The 25845-nt window shown below is 43.5% G+C and overlaps 1 protein-coding gene across 1 annotated transcript in view; it reads left to right on the forward strand.

Annotated features, from left to right (window-relative positions):
• Positions 1 to 12739, forward strand: part of cac (calcium voltage-gated channel subunit cacophony) — a 2326612-nt gene extending 2313873 nt beyond the window's left edge. The window contains exon 49 of the mRNA XM_080268748.1: positions 10758 to 12739. Coding sequence (XP_080124874.1) covers positions 10758 to 11605 — 848 coding nt within the window. The 3' untranslated portion in view covers positions 11606 to 12739. The remainder of the gene's footprint in view (positions 1 to 10757) is intronic.
• Positions 12740 to 25845: the final 13106 nt, after the last annotated feature.

The raw sequence follows: 25845 nt of genomic DNA on the forward strand, positions 1-25845 counted from the left end.
AGGGTTGTCACTGTCACTCTTGCCATCCAAAACAGGCACTGTGGAGGTCCTAGGCCGAGGCGACTCAGAGCCCTGGATTTCTAGGAGCTCCTGTTGTATGTCCATGGCTGCCCTAAGCTGGTTGTGGATGTCCTGGTAAAAAATTAGTTTGATGTTGGCAATCACCTCCTGATCCAGAGGCTGGATCTTTGAAGTGGTGTTTGGTGGCAGAAACACCACCCGTACTGCTGGGTGCCTCCCAGCGATGAAGCAGGCCTGGCCTGGGGCATTGTCTATGAACAATAGGGCATGGAAGGCCAGGTTGTTCTCTTCTCAGAAAGCTTTTGTGTCAGGGACAAAGTGGTTGTCAAACCACTCCAGCAACATGATGGAGGTCATGTAGGCCTTGGAGTTGGATATCCAAATGTACCCCTTCAGGTTCTCTGTGTCAGCATGCCTGTAGGCTTGTAGCTGCTTTGAGTGGTACAGGATAAGAGTGTGCATCATGTGGGTTCCTGTAGCACTGGAGGTCAAGAGGACTGTAAATCTGTCATTCACCATCTTGACACCCCTGGCCTGCCTTTCAGACATGGCGATATATGTTGAGAAGGGGGATTGTTTCCAGTATACCCTCATAATTATAGACCTGGGTCAAGGAGTGGTTGTCATCGTCAACAATTTTTTTCGGCTACACCTGGGAAGGAGGCCATGGCTTCCACATCAGCAGACTGTGCCTCCCCATGGTAGAACACATGCTTGACTTTGGCCATGCCGTTGAACCTCTGTAGCCAACCTTGTGAAGCAGTGAACTCTGGGGGTGACGTAATGTTACGTTTCTTTGCAACTTCATCATAAAATAGGTGGGCTTGGTCTTGAATTTTGGGCCCTGACACACTGACGCCTTCTTGGGCCGTCCTATTCAACCACTGTAACAAAAAGAGTCTAAACTACAAAAAGGGCAACTAGCATGACCTGAAGAAGTACGTCTTAGAAATAGATTGGGAAAAGGAGCTTAGAGGGCAAAATTTAAATGTTATATATACAGTAGAAAATTCTGTGATTTTTATGAAACAGGAGTCCAAAGTCACATCCCTTAGCACAAAGAAATAGAAATGAAAATAAAAAAATGATTTAATACAGAATGTAAAAAATCAAAAGAAAAAAGAGACTTTGTGGAATAGATACAGAAGACACAATAGTGAGAAAGGGCATATAACAACTATAAACAGGCAAGAAATGATTATACAAGGATAAAGAGGGAAACTCAAAGACAGTTTGAGGAAGACATTATAAATAAAAGCAGTGATCAACCTAAGCTATTTTACAGCTACATCCGAAGCAAAACCAAAGATAAAATACAGGCCATTATGGACGAAGGAATCATCTATATACGAGAAAGATATTTGTCAAGCACTAAATAAAAACTTCCGATCAGTTTTTAAAATAATTTTGAAAGAGATGATATGGAACATGCATGCCCACACATATTACCAGATGTACAAATATCAGAAAAAGAAGTACAGGAAGAGTTAAGTAAATTAGACAAAGGAAATTTCAGGTTGGGTGCTACATGAATGTGCAAAAAAGTTAAGCAGACCATTATATTTAATATTCAAGGAATCCCCAGGTCATGGTAAACTACCAGATGTTTGGAAGAAAGCAAACATTGTTCCCCTATTCAGGAAAGGGAATAAACAGAATCCACTCAACTACCGACCACTATCATTGACCTAGTGCAGCTTGTACAGCACCATACCCATATCCCTGACCACCTTGGAGAGAGTTCCAACATACTTCACCTCTTCCTTAAAAGTGATCCTTCTGCTAACGCTGTGAATCTTTCTTCTCTGTTGGGCTCTTCCGATCACAACCTTATTACCTTAACCTGCCCTGTCGCTCCAGTACGGCCTGTGGACTCTCCAAAGAAACAATGGTTGTGGCACTTTGGAGCTGCTGACTGGGAGGCCCTCAGGGATTGCTTCTTTGATTTTCCCTGGAATGATTATTGTTTCCATGGCTGGGAGCCATCTGAGTGTATCACGCACATTACAGAGGTTATTCTCTCGGGCATGGAAGCATACATACCTTTCTGATATCCTTTGGCTAATGCAAAGAAGCCATGATTTTATCATGCTTGTTCTAATGCTGTCCACAGCAAGGAAAAGGCCTATAAAAGGTACCAGAGCCAACACACTCCTGAATCACATCTTTTTTATGTTTCTGCCTGGAATCATACTAAGTCTGTTCTTTGCTCTGCTAAAAATAATTTTATCCGCAATAAATGCTCTCAGCTCTCCAACTTGAATTCTTCTTGCTCCTTCTGGCACCTTGCCAAAAACCTTTCTAACAACTTTACCTCATCATCCTCCCCTCCTCTTTTCTGCTCTAATGGCTCTGTAGCTATTTATTCTACTGATAAAGAAGATCTCCTTGCCCAGACTTTCTCCTCCAATTCCACCTTAGACGATTCCATTGCTGTTCCTCCATAACTTCCGCCCTCTGACATCCTTATGGCTGACATTAAAATGTCTTCAACTGATGTATTTTCTGCCATCATTGGCCGCACTACTAACAAGGCATATGGGCCTGATGGAGTCCCTCCTGTTGTCCTCAAGAACTGTGCTTCTGTGCTTACACCCTGCCCAGGTAAACTTTTTTGTCTTTGTCTGTCAACTTATACCTTGCCTTCTTGCTGGAAGTTTGCTCTCATTCAGCCAGTTCCTCTAAGGGTGACCATTCCCAATCCTCTAACTATTGCCCAGGTGCTTTAACATCCTGTGTCTCAAAAGTTTTTGAGTCTACAGTATTCTTAACAGAAAACTTTTAAAGCATCTTTCCTATCACAACCTTCTTTCTGATCATCAGTATGGGTTCTGTCAGGGACGCTCCACTGGCGATCTTTTCGTGTACCCCTCAGACTCCTGGTCATCCTCCATTCGGGACTTTGGCAAAGGCTTTGTCATTGCACTGGACATCTCAAAGTCTTTTGATTGAGTCTGGCATAAATCTTTAATTTCCAACTGCCCTCTTACAGTTTCTGTCCTTCTATCTGTGCCTTCATCTCTAGCATCCTTTCTGGTCATTCTATAGATGCTGTTGTAGATGGCCACCATTCTTCTTCCAGATCTATCAATAGAGGTGTTCCTCAGGGCTCTGTCCTATCACCAACTCTCGTCATTGTATTCATAATGACCTTCTGAGTTGTACATCTAATCCTTTCCACTCATACGCCAATGATTCCACCCTTCACCTTCCCATTCGGTTTCCATAATGTCCATTTTAGCAGTTACTTCAGCAAACAAAGGATGAGGCTATGGCACACCTAATGTCGGACTTGGCTTGTATCTCTGACTGGGGTAAAAGTATCGTGTTTGTAATGAATCAAAGTCTCAATTCTTACACCTATCAACCCGACAGAATCTTCCACAGGAGTACCCACTAATGTTTAATAATATCCAGCTCAGTCCTGTATCATCCTTAAACATACTTGGGGTTTCATTCTCTCAGGATTAATCGTGGAAAGATCATATTACATCTCTGGTAAAATCTGCTTCCAAGAGATTAGGTGTACTAAGCTGACTCTGTACCTTCTTTACCCCTACACAGTTGTTGACTTTATACATGGGTTTTATTCGCCCCTGTTTAGAGTACAACTCTTGTGTGGGGAGGCTCCCCACATACAGCTCTTCTCAATAGGATGGAGTCAAAGGCTTCTCATCTCATTAACTCTCCTCCTCTTACTGACTCCCTTCAACCTTTGTCTCTTCGCTGCACCGTTGCGTCTTTGTCTCGTTTCTACCACTACTTCAATGGTCACTGTTCCTCTGAACTGTCTGCTTACATCCCTACACCTCTACAACTTGCACTTAGCACACGACTAGCAACAAACTCACATCCCTTTTCTGTCCAACTCTCTAATGCAAGAGTTAATCATTATTTCCAGTCCTTCATTTATGCAACAGGTCAACCCTGGAACTGTCTTCTGTCTGTATTTCCTGGTTTCTGTGATCTCCTGTCTTTCAAACGCAGTGTGTCCAGGCATCTAGAAATGAATGGATCTTGAATTTGGCTCTCTTCTGTATTGTTTTTGTTTTTTTCTTGGAAGGAATGGTTTGCTGGCTCCTGGCCTTTGGTTCCCTCTTCTTTGCATTTAAAAAAAAAAAAAAAATGTAAGATAATGGAAAAGCTGATAAGAAAAGTTTGGGTAAACTATCTAGAACACAGTTTGATAACAGAAAGGCAGTTCAGTTTAGAAAGAGAAAAATCATGAGTTACTAATCTGTTAAGCTACTATGATACAGTTACAGAACCATTGCAGAAAAGAGAAGGATGGGTGGACAGTGTCTATTGAGATTTCAAGATAGCATTTGACAGAGTACTGCACCAAAGACTTTTAAGGAAACTGTACCATCAAGGAAGTATCCAAGGAAACCTGTACTGTTGGATGCAGGATTTTCTCAGAAAAAGGGAAATGAGAACAGTACTAAGGGGAAATTACTCATCATGGAGAGAATTGACAAGTGGAATTCCACAAGGCTCAGTGCTGGCACCTATTATGTTTATAGTACAGTCATCCCTTAACATCTGCATTTTTTACATACACAGTTTTAAATATCTGCAGGTGGATATAACATAAACGGTTTTAAATATCCGCAGGTGGATACAGTACCAGGGCCGGATTCACTAAAGCATTTTATCTTATTGAACTCTGCTGTCATTGTTCACTGCAAATGTAACATTATCCCAGGCACTGTTCATGGTTGTTTTAGTGATGGCATTATCCAGTGAATCAGATATAACACTCTTCCTTTTGGCCATTTCATTTCTTAATGCCATTAATTCATCAGGGGAAAAGTTAGGACGGGCTAGCTGGGGGTATTTCTTTCTTCCATGTATCCTCAATGAGCTGGTCTAAATCAGTTTGCTGCTCTCCCCCCTCCTGTCTCTCTCTTGTCCCCCTCTATGAGCTGGTCTAAACCGGTTTGCTGTCCTCTCCCCCTCCCCTCTCTCTCTCCCTCTCTCTCTTTCGATGAGCTGATCTAAACCAGTTTGCTGCCCTTCCCTCCCCCCCTCTCTCTCTGGAAGATAATAGGAAGTATTATTCGCCCAAATTGCACTGAAATCATACAAGAGTGGCTGAAAGTGTTATTTTATATTATATTGTGAATTACCGTGATATAAATACAAGTGATGTAGTTATATTTTTGCGATAATCAGAGAAGTCATGATGGTAAGCACATTAGTTATCGAACATTTTTGCGGTTGCAAATTGTGCAGCTATGCTATGAAATGACTCATGACATTATATCAATAAGCTTTATAAAAGTAAGTGGTAGTAAAAGTCATTCATGAAGTTTGATAAAATTTGTAATGATTTTCCTCACATTGTTACTGTTTCGCTAAAGTCTAACGTAAAGACTGGAATAACGTAACAAAATCATAGGAAACTGGCACAAAGTGTTTTATTTTTATTATTATAGCAATTACTGTGATGAGGTAATGTGGCTGTAACCCTATTATGTATGGAAAAAATCTTGTGGTTTGGTGCAAATTTCCACCTCTCTGGGCTATTTCCTGCGTCAGACAGTCAAAACATACCTTGTATTCTCTCACATCGTTCTCCGTGCTTGGAGTGCCTATGGACATGCAGTTTGTTGCAAACGATAGTAGAAAGATTGATATTTGTCTGACAAAAATTTTAGCACTCAAGATTAACGATAAGTGGGTTAAAACATGAGCTTTAAAACACGCAATTTTTTTCCTTTTTCTCCACAGTGAGCACAGTCAGTACGTTGTCATCACAGCTGCTGCAGCCAAAGGGTTAAGGGGGGTCCAGGGGTGTTTTTAAGGGGGGCAGCAGATATCTGTGGATTTTTAACATACACGAGTGTCTTTGTTATCTAACCCCCGTGGATGTTAAAGGAGCACTGTATACATAAATGACACAGACAGCAACATTAGAAATGGAAGCTATGTAAATATGTTTCCTGATGATACAAAAATACAAAGGAAAATTTCTAACAGATCCTTGCAGAGATCTACAAGAATTAAATAAACTTCATGAATAGAGCAATAAATGGCAAATGGAATTTAATGTGGACGAGTGTTATGTAATTAAGTTTGATAAAAGTGAGAAAAGACTAGACTGGGATTATAAGTTTGGAAATTCAACCCTACACATATCAGAATGGGAGAAGGACCTAGGAGTGATTATCAGTAACGGACTATCTGCGGCTGACCACATCAGTGAGAAGGTACATAACATGTATATACTGCTTGCTAATATGAGAACAGCATTCACATAAATATATATATGAAGACATGCTGAGAAAGATATTTTAATAATTCATTGGACCGACACTGTAGTATGCATCAGTAGTCTGGAATCCTAATCTCAAAATACACATAGATAAGATTGAAAAAGTACATAGGGCAGCAATAAGATAAGTACCAAGCTTAAGGGATCTAAACTGCGAAGAAAGACTAGAAAAACTGAATTTACCAACACTACCGAAGAGAAGGAAAAGAGGAGACATGACTATGCTATATTAATGCATCTCAGGGAAAGAGAAAATTGACATAAATGAATATAAAACCTATGGGGAAACATCAGTAAGAGGACACTGCAAAAAAAATACATAAAAAGAGAGGCGATAAAGACAAGGAAATTCAGTTTCCCAAATGGAGCAACTGATCAGTGGAATGCATTACCGAATGAAATAGCATGTGCCAAAACTATAAAAATAATTTTAAGGATATGTATGACAAAAATAGTTTAATACATGGGACAGTATGAGCTTGACTCCTTCCTGTAAAGATACAATTAGCTTAGAAGAATTTGGTAAGAACATGCAGAGAGAGAGAGAGAGAGAGAGAGAGAGAGAAATTCCTTCCCACAATATAATTACAATATCAGTACAGTAATACTCAGTACAGTAATGGGAATAAATGCATATGATAGTACACAGTATGTGTGTATGTACCGTACAGTACACTTCTGCTCGGTATGGGTATTCGTTTCAGTACCACAGCCAGCCAACTTAGCCATACAGCCTTAATGAGATAGGTTAGGTTGGGTTAGGATATGATAACATATATAATTTTGCCTGGGAAACACATTGAGCATATTTCTGAGAAAATCATAAGGTTAGTTTTGAAACGACGGGGCAAACATTGTTCCTGGCTGAGGGGTACCAGTGACAACCATGCATGTAACACAGACCACAAGCCATGAGTAAATGTACAGCTAAAGCGCCTGTCTGCCTCTACACCGAATGGTGGGAGTCCCCCAGCCTCCAGGATTAGTGCGAAACCCCCTACCACGCACGCCTATCTGCTTCCCTACTGAATGGTCAGAGTTGCCTGGCAGGCCGCATTAGTCACACACTGCCTGAGGCAGTGATGTACTGGTCATCCGTTGTTGCCATCACATCCTAACCCTTGCCTGGGCAAATGAAGTAAACCTTATATGCAGATGTCAGTTTGCTGCGTTTTGTTTCGTCTGTGCTCGGACGCAACCGTGGCATGCAATATGGGAGTGCTGTACTGCTTGCTGGCCAACACAAGCCTGCACTTCGGTTCCCGCCTTTGTCTCCCTCATGAGTGGTAGCTCTTGCAACGGTGGCATTGAATGCAGTTGCTGTTGTGGTGGTCCTCTACCTTCTTCAGGTTGTGGCCATCCTCTGCTGTATTCTTGGGTGTGTGGTGATGGCCCCACCACCATCTGAGAAGTGGAAGAGGAAGGTTCTGACTCTGGAGAAGAAACGTGAGATATTGTGCAAAGCTGATGCGGGCTGGACCACAAGACACTTCGCGAACATGACCTAGCCCGTTCAACATTGTTTGATATCAAAAAGTCACACGACAAGCTTACGTAGTAGGGACAGGACTTCAGCGAAAGCACATGTAGGGGCGAAAGGAAGGTACTGGCCTAGGCCAGGCATGCCATTATCGACCAGTTGACATTGATGTGGTTTCGCCAGCAACGTGATGCCAGTGTGCTAGTGTGTGGGACCAAGGTGAAGGCTGCTGCCGAGAAGTTTTGCACACTTGCACAACGTGAACAACTTCAAGGCATCCAAGGGATGGCTCTTTTGCTTCAAGCTTCGCCATGGACTTACTGGTTGTAAGGCACACGGAGAGGCCTTGGACATGGCAGCGGAGGAAGTACATCTGTTTCGCCAGAAAGTGCAGTACTTGATGAAGGACAAGGGCCTTGCCCTTGGTCAAGTCTATATCACTGACAAAACAGGTCTCTTCTACTGCTTCTTGCCCACCAGCACCCTGGCTGAGGAAAGAGAAGACGGTGCCTGGTCGGAAGTTGTCCAAACAAACGTGTCTCTGTTTTGTGCTGTGCCAGTGCTAACAGGATGCACTGCCTCAAACCCATTGTTGTTGGGCATGCAAAACAACCATGTTGTATCCGTGGGTTCATGGATAGCCTGCCTGTTGTGTGGTACCATTCTGCAAAGGCCTGGTTTACTGCTAAGATCTTCAGAGACTTGTTCCACAGACACTTCGTCAGGGAGGTTATCCGTTATCAAACGGAGGTCCTTGGTATCACTCGCGACCAGGGGAAGGCACTCCTGCTCTTGGACAGTGCCCTTGCATATCCATGTGAGAAGGATTTGGTTGCTTATGATGGGCAGATTAGGTGCATGTTTCTTCCACCTAATACGACTGCTCTGATTCAACCAATGGACCAGGGTGTTATCGTGGCTGCCGAGAGACTGTACTGACGGAGGTTGCTGAATGAGGTGATGGTGGTGCTGGAGGATGAGGATGCGGCTGAGGGCACACGTGGGGAGCAGACTTTGCAGATTCTTCGGCATTATGACCTGAAGTCTGCAGTGTTCAACTGGACGAACGCGTGGAAGGAAGTCTCTGTTAAAACCCTCGAAAGTGGTTGGTCTCGTCTCCTGCAAGGACTTGAAGCCGAGCACAACTTTGAGGGAATTGACGTGGATGATTTCCATAGCTGCCTTAGAACAGAAGGAGAGCAGGTGAATGTCGACAATGTGAGGGATTGGCTGGATGACGACAGTGACGATCCTGGTTATCAGACCATGTTTGATGAGATCACTGTTGCTTGCTGTGAGGGCACGGAAGAGAACAGCGAGACCAACAAGGACGAGGATGAGGACCCTGACTCACTGCCCTCTGCAAGGCCTTCACTCCCTCATCTCAGTGTCCTCCGTGGTTACCTGGAGGGGGTGCTGGAGTATGCTGAGCACCCACATTGTGACAGGGAGTTGGTGCTGCTCAACCTGGCGATGGAGCTGCGGGCAGTCCGGGACACTGTCATCCTCCTGCAGAATCGTTGTTCCTATCGTCAGACCAGGATCAACTCCTTCCTCAAGCCAGCGACCCCCACGAGTGCCAGCCCATTCTCACCACCACCACCTCCACCACCACCAGCTCGTTTCCCGCCTTCACCATCGGATCCTCAGCTGAGCACATCGACAGCCATTGAGTCTCTGTTGGATGTAAGTTTGTGGCTTTCTTCGGAGTCTCCTGAGGTGGGTAGGCCACCATCACCGCACCGCACATCACCGGTCATCGTTCACCTCCGGCAGGTTCAAGAGGAGGAGGAGGAGGAGTTCTTGGACATTTTCTAGGTGCGAATGTTTACCACTAGACCACATGGGACAACTCTACACTTGCTGAAGATGTGCAGGTTAAGAAGCCTGTCTGCGTTGCACTCAGTGGTAAGTACCCCAACCGATGCATTTGGCAGATAACTTTAGGTTTCCTTCATAGTTTGCTTGGTGTAAAATTTTTTTAGGATATTCCCATGTGTGTCTTGATGTCAGAATATGGCAGAATGACCTGAAAACAGTGCTAAAAATAGGAGGAGTACTGTACATGCAGTAGTTTATAGGTAGCATGTTTTTTGGTTTTGTGTTTTTTTTGCATGGATTTCTTGATGTTGAAAATTATTTTGGATAATCCTATGTATGTTTTGATGTCTATGGCAGATTGACCAGAAAACAATGCCAAAATAAGGAGGAGTACTGTACATACAGTAGTGTATAGGTAGGGTGTTTTTTGGTTTTCAGTGTTTTTTTTTTTTTCATGGTTTTCTTGGTGTTGAAATTGATTTTGGATAATCCTATGTATGTTTTGATGTCAAAATATGGCAGAAAGACCAGAAAACACTGCCAATATAAGGTGGGGCACTGTACATACTGTAGTGTATAGGTAGGGTGTTTTTTGGTTTTCAGTGGTTTTTCTGCATGGTTTTCTTGGTGTTTAGTATTACTTTGGATATTCCTGTGTGTGTTTTGATGTCAAAATATACCTGAATGACTGGAAAACACTGACAAATTAAGCATAGATACTGTACAAATAGGTTAAGTATAGGTTGGAGGTTGGGTATAAGTAGGGTCTGGGTATAGTAGGGGATTAGTGTTCATTATCCAGATGTTGTCGCTACCCAGACATGCCTTTGGCACTATTATGTCCAGATAAATGAGGGATTACCGTATTCTCTTACCCTGCAGTGCTTGTAGATGGTAGCAAGCTGCATTAACTACATATCTTTAACTTTATAACATGACTAAAATAAAAAGGGAAAAAGAGATTTTTAGTCAAATAAAAACCTGGCATTCTGTATATTTCTTTTCCTTTTAGAGTTGTGAATATGCACAACAATCCTGTATTCTCCACATCATTAGAAGAAGCCAGTCACTGTATATAGATAGAAATATAAGATATTACAGCAATTATTTCTTATTCTCAGGTTACATTGTAAAGGAGCACTTTTCTTTGTGTTTCAGGTAAAAGGCACGATGATTATGGTCTCATGTCTCCACTACGAGGCCGAAACCGAGACCCATTTCCTCCTCGGCCATGGATGAGGGATATCAGGTCTGCCTCAAACAGCCCAGATCGCCATTATGTGACTACAAGGCTGGATGCACGTTCACGTAGTCCCTCACCTCGTTCAGGGCCAGCTGGGACAACAGGACGACGTGGTCGCACCCTTGAGTATTATGGAACTGCATCCTTGGACCGTCGCTCTCGGAGCCCCTCACCACCTCGTCGTGCTGGCTCCAGCTATCCTACTATACCACAGCGGCGTGGTGGTGGCCGACGATTGCCACCCACACCGAATAAACCCTCCACACTCCACTTGGGGCCTCAATCACAGCCTCAGCCAGGCCATCAGTCTCTTCCTGGAGGCAAATCTCCTACTAGATCACAACCAATCAACTTTCCCAAGCTGAATGCCTCACCCACCCATGTGCCCAAATTAGACATGCCACCAGTGTTTCGAGAGCGTAGGACTCCACCTATAACAGAGGGAAGTGCAAGACCTCGTGCACCACCCCCAGGCAAGGTTTTACCTCCTGGAGCACTGCGCCGACCCCCTATGGCACCAATTAGAGATCAGTACCCATATGAGCGGCGGCCAGAGGAACCACTGAGTTTTGAACGAGCAGTGGCCATTGGACGGGGCACCCGCCAGTTACCCTCACCAGCAGTGCCTAATGGATACAAACCAGGGCGGGAGCGGCCAGTTCCACGGCTGCCTGCCCCAGCAGTGGGAGGGGGGGCTGGTGCACCCAGGAGGTCTGCTCCAGGAGTACGCCACAGTGACAGTGATGAGGATGATTGGTGCTAGTGGCTATCACAGGGTGATGTTAGCCCCTCTCACCCCCGGGCCAGTGTGGGGGGCAACATCACCCTGGTTAATCGTGCCTGGGATGAAATCAGGGCCCTGGTTCTGGGCCGGGGCCGGAACCAGGGTAGGGGAAAGGGTGGGGTAGGCAAGTGTAGCCACATAACTATATGTGGCTTTTCTCCATGTTTGTTTTGTACCATATCCCCTACAAGTGCTTTATTTATACATACAACAAATGTTCTATCAGATCTGTGATATATTAATGTCACCATTACTGTAGATCTCCTGTATGGGAGTTGTATGAATATCAAAAATTTGGAGAAGAATGAGATACTAGTCTCATATTTCTCACATCAAACTGTATTCCAGGAAAGCACTCAAATAAATCAGTACTGTTCAGATGTTATACTACCTACTGATGCATTACTCATTAATGCTTCCCATACTTTAGTTTTGCACTCATTGTAGGCTCAGATGTGTTACATTTGAAGTACTGGCAAATTACAAGTACAATACACAATACATGAATATATCACACAGAAAATGAGTGCAACATAGAAATGATGTAAGAGCAGCAGTTGTTAGTATTCCATTGTCGTTATAGTAATAATGAATTTGAGTGATGATTTTGAATACAGCCAATATAAGTGTTGTTAGATGTAAGGCATAATTGTGTTACCTCAATCTTCTGGTTTTGAAGAACAAATAGTTTTGCTCGCTAGAAAAAAATGACTGATCTTTGGAGTTTGTTCTCCTTGTGACATGGTTAAGTATTTCTCTGATGGAGTTTATATAAGGTACATATTTGTTGTCATTCACTGGATGCGTAAGTGATTATACTAGAAGGTGAACTTTACCAAGCATTTAGGTGAGAAATTATTTTCATGATACTGATGCTCACTCATTCAATTGAGTTATAACCACATTATGAAATATTTAACTCAGCCAACAAATTACAGAAGATTTATTTATCATTTAAGAGTAGCGAATGGTATAGTTTGTTGTATGCTTTAAGATGCGTGCCTATGATCATGATGTTACAGTACTTATAAATGGTACTGTACTAACTTTAGAAATAGAAAACAGAACACTTTCATTTTATTATTAATGGAAAAATAATATTCAGCAGCAAAGGCTGCTGACTTTCAGTGATCTTGATTGTTTTCTCTCATACTAATGCAGCCCCCCTCCCCCCAAAAAAAAGAAAAAATCAGCATAATGCCACCAGTTCGGAAACTTCATACATGGAAGCATGGTCTGTATAAAATTTTGAGATCCATTTCAGATTGCTCTGATAAAGTTACAGCCTGTGTAAGGTAATTAGTATATTGTACTAATTACCTCATAGAGTATCCTACCGAACACTATTTTTGAATGTATACAGATCAAGCTGAGTGCATCATAATTCTTTTACAGTCACCGCTTACTTTATGAATTTTTATACCAATAATGGCTCAAGCAGAATCAGCCAGGCATGCATAAAACCTTTCAGTAAAGGGAAGTTGGTCATGTAAATGTTGTAACTGTAGATCTTTTGAAACCTTTACCACTGACTTTTTTGTATGAGAAGTCCTGCCTTATATTGGAAGGTCCTCAATGATGTGGCCTGGTAGCACTATAGACACAGTATTGAGATACCTAGGGCACCCACTTAGGTTTGGGGCCTCAGGGGTTTAGTATAAAAGTAATCCTAAGGTTGCTATGTAATCTTGGGGTTGCTGTACCTAGGTATATTTCAAGTACACCCCAATCTGTAGTGGGTGAGTACACACCCAGCCTTCAACAGTTTCATATGCTAGATGGAAGCCAATATATTGTGTGATTTTATGATTACAGGCTCTCAGATAGCTAAGAAAATCATTTTCATCTGCATACAAACCATGAAGCATACTTTGTTATAATTCATCACATGCTCATTAACTAGTTGCAAGTATAAAGTATGAGATCACATGCATCACTCAGCCAAGAGATGTAGATAAGACTACATCGGTCCCAGTTTCCTTGTACAGTAGATACATTTTAAATGCATTTTTGTAATAATATAGTGCTCCTTCCTGTGACCAAGGTTGAGGAGACTTGTTGCTAGTGTTTGAATAGATGTATCTTGTAAATCTGTTATTGAAACCTTGAGGTCCAACATATAGTAGCTCTTGGTATATCCACTTATGTTCAATTGATACTGCTTTATCTTAAAGCTATATTTCATACATAATGTTTGTACAGTAATGTATGGTAGGAATGTACTGCCTTATTTTTTCTAATCAATATTCTGATATTGTTCATCATGTTCATTTCTTGGCAGCCAAATGTTACAAGTTAATAGGTCATTTTGTGATGTACAAGTAACAGAGCAAGAGAAAATGCAGCAGATGTACTGTAGGTTATGAAGTAGTGTCAAGAGTTTATGGCCCAGTGTGTTGCATGTAGAATAATATGGGCCAAAGATTTGAAGTAACTAGAAAAAACATACCATTCACATAAATTTTGTATATTTTGACACTTTTTATACAGTTCTTCATGTTCAGGTTTCTGCAGAAGTTATTAGAAGAACACTTGTTACATGGCTGTCTAGTCTGCTACTTTTCATTGCTCTGTCATTTGTTTAGTGATGACCTTTTTAAAAGGCCAATGATGAAAGTGTTTCACACTGTATGTTCTTCATCTGAAGTCTTTTATAGTCCAGTACAGTTACTCTCTGTAAAAGTTCTAAAATGTTGATAATATTTTACCGACATGAAAAAAAAAAAAAAATCAGTTCAAAATCTCATGGGGAAAAAAAGAAAAGTTTCAGGTCAATACATATATATATATATATATATATATATATATATATGGTATATTTAATAGACATAGATTATTCAGTACTGTATAACATCTGCAATATATGAATTATCCAGATCTTAAATATTTATTACATTTATATTATTATTCACCAAGAGATGAAAGAAATCATGATAGTTTCCAAAATTTAAGTTTTAGGAAATATTTCACAACTACTTCTTGGCAAAGCAGAGAGTTAGTGGCCAGGCCCTGTGCCAGTACTGTACTCATGTTGGCTCTCCGCCCCCAACCCCATCCCCTGCCTTTTACTTGACCCTCCCTGTACAGATATAAACAAACATGCGGGTAAATGGCCCCCTTTGAACCACCATAACCACCAGTCACCACACCCACCCTACAGTGTCCAGATCACAGCCAGTCAGTTGCCATATGTTGGCAACTGTAACAAAAGAAATGTATATGTAAAAGTGTCTTTGGTGAAAATTCTTGGGCACCCCTTTTTGTTTTATATCTTACCAATTACGCTGGCAGTACAGTATCGTAGTCTTTTGTTGCAAAAGGTTTCCATTTTGTAACATGACTGAGAGACCACATTTTATACTCTTTTATTACTATACACATATAAAAGGGGTGCTTCAAGAACTTCTTTAAGGGAACTATTATTGTTAAATAATAACTCTTAAGTCTCTTGTGCATGAATGGCCAATTTGAAATGGCTGATGTTCTTTCACTCATCAGTGTGTAATCCTCTTTAAGCATTGGTATTTAAAAAAAATAAAACAAAAATAAAGCATTTTCAAAACATTTTTTGTGACTTAAGTCAGTGTTAAACATGTCTGGAGCTCCAGTTTGAGGCCATTTAATAACTCCCACCTCTTTTCATTAATTAGAGCATAAAAAGAAAGAACAAACCTCCCCCAACCTTCTCAACTCCTTCTACCATGTAATTATTGCTGGCCTTGTCTTTTTAGAAGATTGCAAAGAACTTTTGTATGTTCTTTGTATAATCATGTGTGCCTTCATTCTCTTCAGTTTTCTCTGCCTGTGACGATATTTGATGATGATTGAGCTTATTGTGATAAATGCCACATGGTTCAAGATATATATATATATATATATATATATATATATATATATATATATATATATATATAATAAACTCTTTGCTCCACCAGCCCTTCCCTTCTCCTTCCTTTATACATAGAGAAAGTAAGTTGAGTTTTGTTCAGAATGAATTGATGGAGCTCAGGTTTGTGCCATCCCAGTAATGGAATGATAATGTTGAATGTAGTTAATGTTGTAAGGGACAGCAGTGAGCCAAACATGTAGGTGTCTTTCAGCTGATTAACTGACAAATATTAAAGGGAAGATTTCAGCATGTAGTTTAATACTTGTGAATAGAGTAGTAGTGTTGCATATATCAGATGATCATACTGCCCAGTACAGTAAATTAATGAGAAAATTTCCTGCAAATTTACACAAAACTCACTGCTGTCACAAATATTGAGCCTTCTGCAGCATGTGTTTAGTTTGGGGATTTTTATACTGAAAAGTTTTGCAAGATGTTAGTGTTATATGCAAAGTTTAAAGTGCAGTATACAGGCATATAAGATAAATGGCATTTTAGTCATATTTTACTGTCACAAACACATCCATGGTGGCCAAATTATCATAATACTTCTATCTAATCCCTCATGTAAGAACCAATCAACCATTCCTGAATTATCAGGAAATGTTTTTAATATCCAGTTCCTTTTGTTGCCAACTACTTGTGATAACATAGATCACAGGCTATGGTGGAAATTCACGATCCACACAGACAGTTCCTAAAATTTACAAAGGATTATAATTTTAGGAAAATTGTTCAATATCTTTTACAGCATTCCAAAAATGTAGTAAATTTTGTCTGTGTGATTTCTCTGAAGATACAAAATATACTGTTCTTATTAAGATTAAAATAAAATTTACTTAGGCCTATACAGTAGTAATATGCATTATTAATACAATATATATTTATTTATTATTTACTCAGATTGGTCTAATAAACTTGGTCATGCAAATGCTGTCCAGTTGCAACTGAGAACTTCCAATAGGAACTGCTCTGATTTACTGGTACAGCAAGGAAAACGTCCAAACTTGTATTTTCTATCAAAAGAAATTTTATTCACTGTTTTTTCATGTACAAGTATCTCCAAGTCTTTTATATTTTAGAAGTTCCATGAGGACGTCATGGTGAGACGTCTTGCAAAAAGTGTTATGACAGGTAAAGTTTGTTGTACCCGCTCACTCGATTATGTATAGCACATTGTACCCAGTAACTTTTAGATGTTTTTGAAATAACTTTTATACGAATTGTTCGTTTTCCTACAATAAATGATTACAAAGTGAGACATAGTGCTAGATGAATAACAGTTGTGTGGGTGTAAGTGAGAGGATTTCTGCCTTCAGTCAGGACTTTCATTGTCAAACACCGGATTCAGGGATTTCCAAATTGTGAAGCATTTACTTCATGTACACTGTACATTATATATATGGAGAACTTCTTAGATGGCTGCACATCCAAGCCTAGTAAAATATAAGTGTTGGTTAATGTATTTGCTTTAGTTTTTCTTATTTAAAACTACTGTTTTTTTTTTTTTTTTTTTTTTAAATAGGAGCGACCAACATTCTATGTAGTATGTAGTTACGTTTGTGTGAAGCTACAGAACGTGGTGAATGTTTTTGGCGTATCCAATAGAGCCAGGATTCCGGGGGCTTGAATGATGAGTGAATGGAAGCATGGCCTATTGGACTGGGCATTTTTGGGCTGTTTGGACATTGCTACTCCTCCCCCTTGCCCTAGGGTGGGAAAGGAGGTCCGGATGATGATGATGATATATATATATATATATATATATATATATATATACATACACACACACACACACGCACACACACATTCAGGTATCCATATAGATGGCTACACCGTGACATTACATCATCATCTTATGGTATCTTTTATATGTTGATGTCTTTATGGACAGTGTCATACATTCAAAAACTGTTTGCTGTGATTTATCTGGACATCAGCTCAACATTTTTTTCTTGTAAAACATAATATAAAACTCAGAGTAAAAAAAAAAAATAGTTCAGTAACTTTAAATAATAAAAACTAAAGCAAATGCATTAACCAACACTTATATTTTAAATATTTTATAAGGCTTGGATGTGTAGCCATCTAAGAGGCTCTCCATACTACAGGCTACTCTGTAGGAGACTGGACTCACTTGTATATGTTTGTGAATAACTCAATTGGGAGCTTTTGATCATTGTGGTGGGGAGGTAAATATAGCAGAATTCCAAACACAGTATACCTCTGAAAATAGTCAATCTCCATTTGTCCGGCAGTATTTGAGAATTGTAAATTTTTCAGGCAGATGTTAAAGGTGTGCAAGATGAGTATGATTAATAAAAGTGCAAGACAGTTTTTCATTCATATAATCTTCTACTTGATACTCTTCCTAAGGTTTTCATACAGCGTGCATGAAGAGGTCTGTACAGAATTACTGAATAAACATTTTATCAAATGAATATATGAGTATCACCTTTTTTGAGCATGTTCTAATTACACTGAGGATAAGATGTCTGTCTATCTATTTATCAATTGCCAGACGTCTTAGTCCTGTAACGGGTGTGATGGTAAAATCAACCAGTTTCATATCACATGCTTCAAGATGTTGGAATCTAAGGCTAGTAAAGGAAGAGGATACCTGTATTCATAGGTTCAAATGTGTATCAATCTATCTTTTGCCAGATGCCTTAATTCCATAAGGGATGACCACAAACAAAGGGCCTCCAAGATGCCCTGTCCCCTGCAATTTCACTGCCCTCCCCCCAGCTCACACACCCCTCGCTCCAACATACATAGATGATAGTGATTAAATGGATGTGTGGTGCATCCTTGAATGTCAGGCCTGGGGGGTCAGGATTGCTAATGAAGAGATGATGGAATGGATGGGACTTTAATGCATTAGTTTTGTGATAAAGGGTAAATTGAGGTGGTTTGGACACGTGAAGAGGATGGAGGATGACTACTGGGTGGGGAGGATGAGATGCGAATGTTGAGGGTAGAGTTGCTTGTGGAAGAATGAGAGACCTCAGTGATAAATAGAATAAAGAGGCTGCTCAAAAAGAGCATGGAAAGTTGCCTTAGCTGACCAAAGATGGTGCATGCAAGCATTTTGGAGACTTTATAAATGAAAAGAAACAAAACCAGTCCACGCCTCTGGAAGAATTACGTGATTGAAAGCTTCCAGTCTTCCCTGGGAATTTAAGACCCTCGTGCAAAGTAAAGGTGTAATTCCAATAGGCCCCTGGTTAATGGATGATGCCATAGGGGAGATGGTAAAGGAATAATATAATAGGTTAGAAGTCAGAAGAATAATCCAATAGGTGACAAGATAAAGAGATAATGCAGCAGGTGAGATAGGAATAATGCAGTAGGTAAGAAGGGAAAGAGATAATGCAGTAGGTGAAGAGGCCTAGCTTCCTACCGTACATTCCTTCCTATTTACTGTGCCTGCATACCCACTCACCTACCCTCCTACATCCCTACATACCCATCCACTCACCTACATAGCCACCCAAATGCCCACCTGTTCCACTACCAACCTACCCACCCAACTAACCATCCACTGACCTACCCAACTACCTACTGTACTTATCCACAGTTTCACTACTTTGTCTACCTAGCCATTCATCTACCTAACTAGCTAACTACCAACCTACTCACCCACCCACACACCTACTTACCTATCTGCCCAGCTACCTACTTACTGTACTGTACATACCATCCTATCTTCCTACTTACCTACAAACCCACCCACCCACTTACCCACCTACCTATTTCCGTAACCACTCATCCACCAACTCACATGCACACTGTCATTACACATCATTAGTGATAGCGCATGATAATTCAAACTTCGCAGGTTCGGGTGGTAGATGTTTGCCCTGTCAGGTGATGTTCACTTGTTGGCTGCCATCTTGAAACGCTCAAAGCATTGACTCCACTGGGCTCTATAATATGATGGGACTTTCTCATGGGTAGCGCCATGCAGTTTGTGTGCCCATTGCCAGGGCAGCGCATAATTCAGTGTTGCCACTTCTTGGGAATTTCCCATAAATCTGTGAGACAAATGGCCTGACATGGGACTGCTTGTGGGGGAGCAAATTTCAGACTTAATCTGTGGGAATTGTCATGGGAATTCGTAAAGTATGTGGGAAGTTCTATGGAATCTACAAACTTTGCCAGAAACTAACTGCTAATTCCACCCCCCCCCCCAATAAAATGAGAATTTGGGTAATATTATTGAAATGATTAATCAAATGGTGTTAAGTGAGTCAGGTCTGAATTGGAGCTTCCCTTTCTTGTGAAAGATTTGATCCGTATAGTCTAGTACAGCTGTACCTCAAGCCTCAGCCGCACTGCCGGCTGCCTCCCTGACCATAGCCGCATTTTCGCGGGCCACCGGTTTACACTGGTCTGGACTCATAAATGATCAAGAGAGGGGGCTAATGTCAGTCCGATCTGACTCCGATCCTGTCCAAGCCTGCTATTGGCCACATGAGTGACTGGGCGTGGCCTAGAAGAATGTAAACAAATGTCGGGGAGTAGTGTTGTTTACACAAATTTCATGCTTCCCCTCGATTTTTATCTCAGTCATTAATGCTTTAATAATCTTATTTCGTGCGATCTGTAGTAATACAAAGCCTCTACTTCATGGTGAGATTTATTTGGTTCCCTTCTTGGATGATCATGGGCTTCTGCTAGTGTTAAAAATGTAATTTAAAACAAACCTTATTCCCAAGTCCGCCATTGTTGACCATCAATATTTACACCCTGCCACAGCCGCTCCTCACCTCCTTCTTGGCTGTTGCTGACGTGCATACGTTTGTGCACAGACCAGTCTCGCCTAGGTTAGCTTGTGGGGCAGGACTGCTTTGGACCTGTCTGTACTGGTCTGTCTCGTCAGAACAGCAATAAGACCAGTCTAAACCAGTTGATACCGGTCTGAAAGCCTCACGAACACACGGCACATGTTTTGCCTTGTGAAGCAATGAGCTTTGGTTTTGAGTTTACCACTTATGCAGCTGCTTGTTCTTTAACCCGCCCCATCTCATCGACGTATGGGTACGTTGCAACATTTTGCATTTGCCAGTTCCGGCGACGTACTGGTACGTCGTGCAATTGCAAGGTCCCTAATTTGCACAATTTTCAATTTTCGCACGTGATTTTTTGTACGTATACACGGGACACCTTGCTCTATTCCTCTACAAGATGCCAAGCAGGGACAATGCCTTACATCGCATAACCTCCCCCCTCCCCCCCTCACGCCATTGTCTCGGCAATTCACCTGTTACCAGTGACCTGGCCAGTAAAGATATTCAGGGCCAGAGTGATTCCCCAATCGATGACAATGTGGAGGACAAAGTTTACATTGTATCAGAAGAAGAAACCGTCAGAAATAATGATCAGGTAATGTGGCAAAAGAAGGTCAGGTATGGTGATTAGTTAGTGAGTGGAACAATGCTTATAATGCCTATATTACTGTTTGAAAACCAATATACTCTCATACTACATATAAATTCGTACCAAGTATATAAATAAATACCGTTTATGAGTGGTATGAAATAGTTACCCTCCCATAGAACTCGTTTTCTTTGCAGCCAGCCTGATAGAAAACCCAGTCAGGTAAGGAGGTACTCCTACCTGCATCGAGTATTTTAAACCTCAGGTGAGCGATTTCTCTATGAATTTTCAATGTTTCTCACCAAAAGCGGAGGTTTTAGCCAAAAAAATTTTTTCGAAAATACCTCGGGATTGAGGGATGTCGGAGGTGCAGAAAACCTCGGGACGTGATGGGTTAAACGAAGCTGAAATCAAGTTCATTAAGGAGAGGTGCAAAACATTTGTAACAATACAGGTCCACTTTGGATCATTTAGTGCACCTGGAGCATTGCATAGCCGAGGCTTTTGCCAATCGCGAAATCGTGATAGGAATTTTTCTGGATATTCATAAGGCTTATGATATGACCTGGCGAAACGGAATTCTACGTAAACTCTACGCTTATGGTTTAAGAGGTAATTTGCCCATTTTCCTTCAGAACTTTCCTACTGACAGAACATTTTCTGTCAGGTTACCCTGTAATGTGACATCGGACATATTTGTCCAAGAGAACGGGGTACCACAAGGAAGTGTGCTTTAGCCCTACTTTGTTCAGCGTTTCCATTAATGACATTCTGTCGTCTGCTTCCGTCCCCAGGATGATTAGATACTCACTCTGTGCTGATGACTGTGCAGTGTGGCACTCTTCCCGCAATGCACAGTCCTCAGCAGAGCAGGTTCAACTGGCACTTGAATCTGTTCAGCGTTGGGCCTGGGGATTTAAATTTTCCGTCCCTAAGTGTGTCGGTGTTGTTTTTACTTAAAATACCCGCCGCCGCCGGACCACCCACCCCGCCACCCCCCACCCTACCACCGAGCAGCTACCACACCACCACCCCAGGGGGACACAACGGTGGGGCTAGTGACCCAGAACAAGAGGGTCACCAGGACACTACTGTCCTGAGTCCCTCTTCCCCGCAACTACCCCAACACCAGGTAAGTGGAAAGAGGCAACGACCCTGCGAGCAGGACAGCCGTCACCAGAATCGGGGTGGGACTGAACAAGATTCAGTCCCAGGTGACACCGCGTTCACAGCCACTGTACGTGACGGGGAAGGAGCGGTCACTGTACACCCTTCAGTTACCTCCCCAAGGGCAGGAAGGCCCAAGGCTACGGCCAAAGTATGTACCAGGGTAAGGGGACCCTCGGCTATGGCCTCAGTACGTACCGGAGAGGGCGCGGCCTCTGTGCACCCCTCTCCTGTCTTTCTCTCCTACGGGAGCAACACCGCGTCAACGGCAACTGTACGTGACGGGGAAGGAGTGGCCACTGTACGCCTTTCAGTTGCTTCCCAAAGGACGGGCAGGCTTACGGCTACGGCCAAAGTACACACCAGGGTAAGTAGACCCTCGGCTACGGCCTCAGTGTGTACTGGAGAGGGCGCGGCCTATGTGCACCCCTCTCCTGCTTTTCTCTCCTACGGGAGCAACACCGCATCGACAGCCACTGTACGTGACGGGGAAGGAATGGCCACTGTACGCCCTTCAGTTGCTTCTCTAAGGGTAGACAAGCTCCCGGCTAAGGTCAAAGTACGTACCAGGGTAGACAGACTCTCGGCTACGGCCTCAGTACGTACTGGAGAGGGTGCGGCCTCTGTGCACCTCTCTCCTGCTTTTCCCTCCTACGGGAGCAACATCGCATCGACAGCCACTGTACGTGACGGGGAAGGAGCGGCCACTGGACTTCCTTCAGTTGCTTCTCATAGGGCAGGTAGGCTCACGGCTACGGCCGCGGTACGTACCAGGGTAAGCAGACCCAAGGCTACGGCCTCAGTACGTACTGGAGAGGGCACGGACTCCATGTACCCTTCTCCTGCTTTTTCCTCCTTCGGGAGCAGCACCACCAGCACGGCCACTGTACGTGCGGGGGAAGGAGCGGCCACTGTGCGCCCTTCAGCTGCGTGCCCTAGGAGTCACGAAACCGCGCTCACGGCCACTGTACGTGACAGGGAAGGAGCGGCCACTGTATGCCCTTCATTCGTGGCTCTGAAGGCCCTCCTGACACAGGAAGCCCCTTGTGCGGCCAACCCTTTCCCTCTCGGCTGCGTGGGACGCCCTTTGTCACCATCCAGGAGTGTTGCCCCGGAGGTGTTGCCAGAGTGGTGGCGTGGCCTGATCCGGGTCCTACCGCCTACCCCTGGGAGATCCCTGCTCCTGCCGGACACCCGACAGAGACGGTGCAGCAGCTCACCCTTGTCGGCGCCTCCCCCTACAGGCGACCGCAGTCCTAGGACCCCCAGGCCCGACCAGCAGCCTCCAGGTGAAGGCAACCCAGGCTCTCTCACCCCATGGAGCCAGAGGCGACAGGCCCGCCTCCTACAGCTGTTTGGCCCCAGTCCCGAGGGCCACCTCTCAGGTCGAGGCCCCCAGACCGGAGGGCCTCCCTGCACCCCACCAACGAGGCTCCAGTATGAGGGCCTCCTCCCAGGTCGAGGCCCCCAGACAGGCAGGCCTCCCTGTACTCCACCGATGACCAGGATCCGGGCAGTGACACCCCTGCGGGCAGTGTATTGCCCTCTGCAGGAAGGCTCCCCCTAGGGCCTCCCCCTCATGCCCGGACACCGTAGTGAATTATACCCAAGAAACACAGGTAAACAGTAACGTTAACGCCCCTTGTGTCACGAACAGTCGAGACGGGAAGATTACAGTGAGCAGTGACAAAGTGAGGGCCAGAATAATACCAGTGACAAAGTTACCAATAACCCACCAAGGCCCGATACCCGGCAGAATAGAAAATAGCCTGAGTCCCAGATAGGAGAACTTATAGAAATCGTGAACCAAGACTAGGGTGCGCGGAAGAATCAAAAGTCTGTGAATAAGTGCCGTCGCAACTAAGTGACTCCATCAAGTGTCATGACGCACCCTATCTAGTTATAGTAACATTCACCCCATTAACTCTTGGCCCTGTTCATCCCTAGTGCATCGGACTCAATTTATATAATACCATTTCTGCTAAAGATGAAATAAGGGTATTGTGATATTATAACGAACAATATAAGTGTACATGCAGAATACTGTGTCTCAAGTGTAACTGTAAATCTTGGTGTTAAAGGCTAACTCTGTGTCCCTGTCTACTGTATATCCAATACCTCTCTGTGTTATATTGTAACGGTGTAGAAATTAAGACAATAGATGTGTTAAGGTATACTGCCTGGTTTTTATGTCCTGTTCCTTTGTGGGTGCTTTACTTCCGGTCCGGAAAGAGGACTCCGCTCAGTCGCTGGTGTTCTTAGGATGAGAAGTCGGCCTAAAAACACCCAGCATAACACTGATGGCCAGCGGTGGTTCTGGATCCGAATAAAGCACGGAGGAACGATAAAGGAAAACTTGCACAATGGCAGCCAAACCTCACATCCAATTGCCGAAATTCAACCCGGAGCAATATGACATTGATGTGTATTTGGATATGGTTAAACCCCTCTTAGACATAGGGTTCGACTCCGACAGAGAAAAGATAGCCGTCACATTACATAACCTGGGCAAAATAATCGCCACTGTTGCACCAAAAATCGTCCCAGAATTGACATGGGACCAATTCTCACACATCGTGAGGCAGGCTTTCATGCCTTCTATGGGCAGAGTTGTCGCTCTCTCTCAACTCGATGCCCTCACCTACGACGGTAACCTAGACGACAACTTCGTCCAGGCCCGGCGCCTCGTCAGCACCGCTTATCCCGAGGCAGCTACAAATACTCGGGATCTACACACTTTCAATGCCCTGCTGAGAATTCTCCCTAGCACAGTCAGGGAGCATTTCACCATCTATGATCCCTCAGGGAACATGGATCAGGACCTACAACTCGTCCGACGTCTCCTCGCTGCCCGTCCCATGCCACAACCTATCCACGCGGTGAGCAAATTCCCTACAACCAAGACCCCCCCACCAAAACCAAAGCCGCTGCCTCACCAACCTCCCACGGAGCTGCCTCCTACTGTGCCCAGGGCCCACCCGCAGAAGAAACACCCCAACCCCAGGGATCAAGGCAACCTCATCACAATTAATCCCTGGGAATTCATGGCCTGCAGTCGCATGTGCCCCCTGCACGACATTAGAGAGCAGCTCAAGGCAAGCATGCGCAGAACCTTTCCACAGGGGCGCAAAAAGGTCTCCTCCTTAGAAGACAACGCCCAAGAAGACGACGCGCCACCCCTTGCCTACCCACGACTGGACGATGAGGAACACGACGAACGCGTCCACACTCAGCAGATGGATTTTTAGGCCCACCCCCGCACCTCCCCACGGTGGCGGAGGCCACCTCACACAACTACAGGCTCCCAGTCTATGACAAAATTTGGCTGAACGGGGTCAAGGCTAGACTACTGGTAGACACGGGAGTAGCCAGGTCATGCTTCTACTCCCACTTCTACTCCCGCCACACCTCCGCTTTCGGCCCTCTTCTCCCCACCTCAGCCAACCTCGTAGATGTGGGGGATGGCCATCTGCCCATCCGTGAGGAAACCCGGGCCCTTCAGACCGACACTCACCAATGAGTATCCACCAATCACCCCTTCATCATATTTGATTCCACATGCCGTCAGTATGATGGATACCTTGGGCTGGACCTCTTGCAAAAACTTCACACGACCATCGACTGTCATCAGCTCCGCTTCCACTTCAGTCCACCACCCCCCCAACAAGCATTAATCACAAAATGGAAAAAAAAAATAGAGGAAGAAACACAACACCACCACCCACACACCACGCTCACCCCCCCCCCAACACTCACCTTCCCCAACCCATCTGTACATGCA

This window comes from Coenobita brevimanus, chromosome 29 (assembly GCF_032717465.1).
Source record: "Coenobita brevimanus isolate Jiangsu-jjx chromosome 29, ASM3271746v2, whole genome shotgun sequence".
Lineage (NCBI taxonomy): Eukaryota > Metazoa > Arthropoda > Malacostraca > Decapoda > Coenobitidae > Coenobita > Coenobita brevimanus.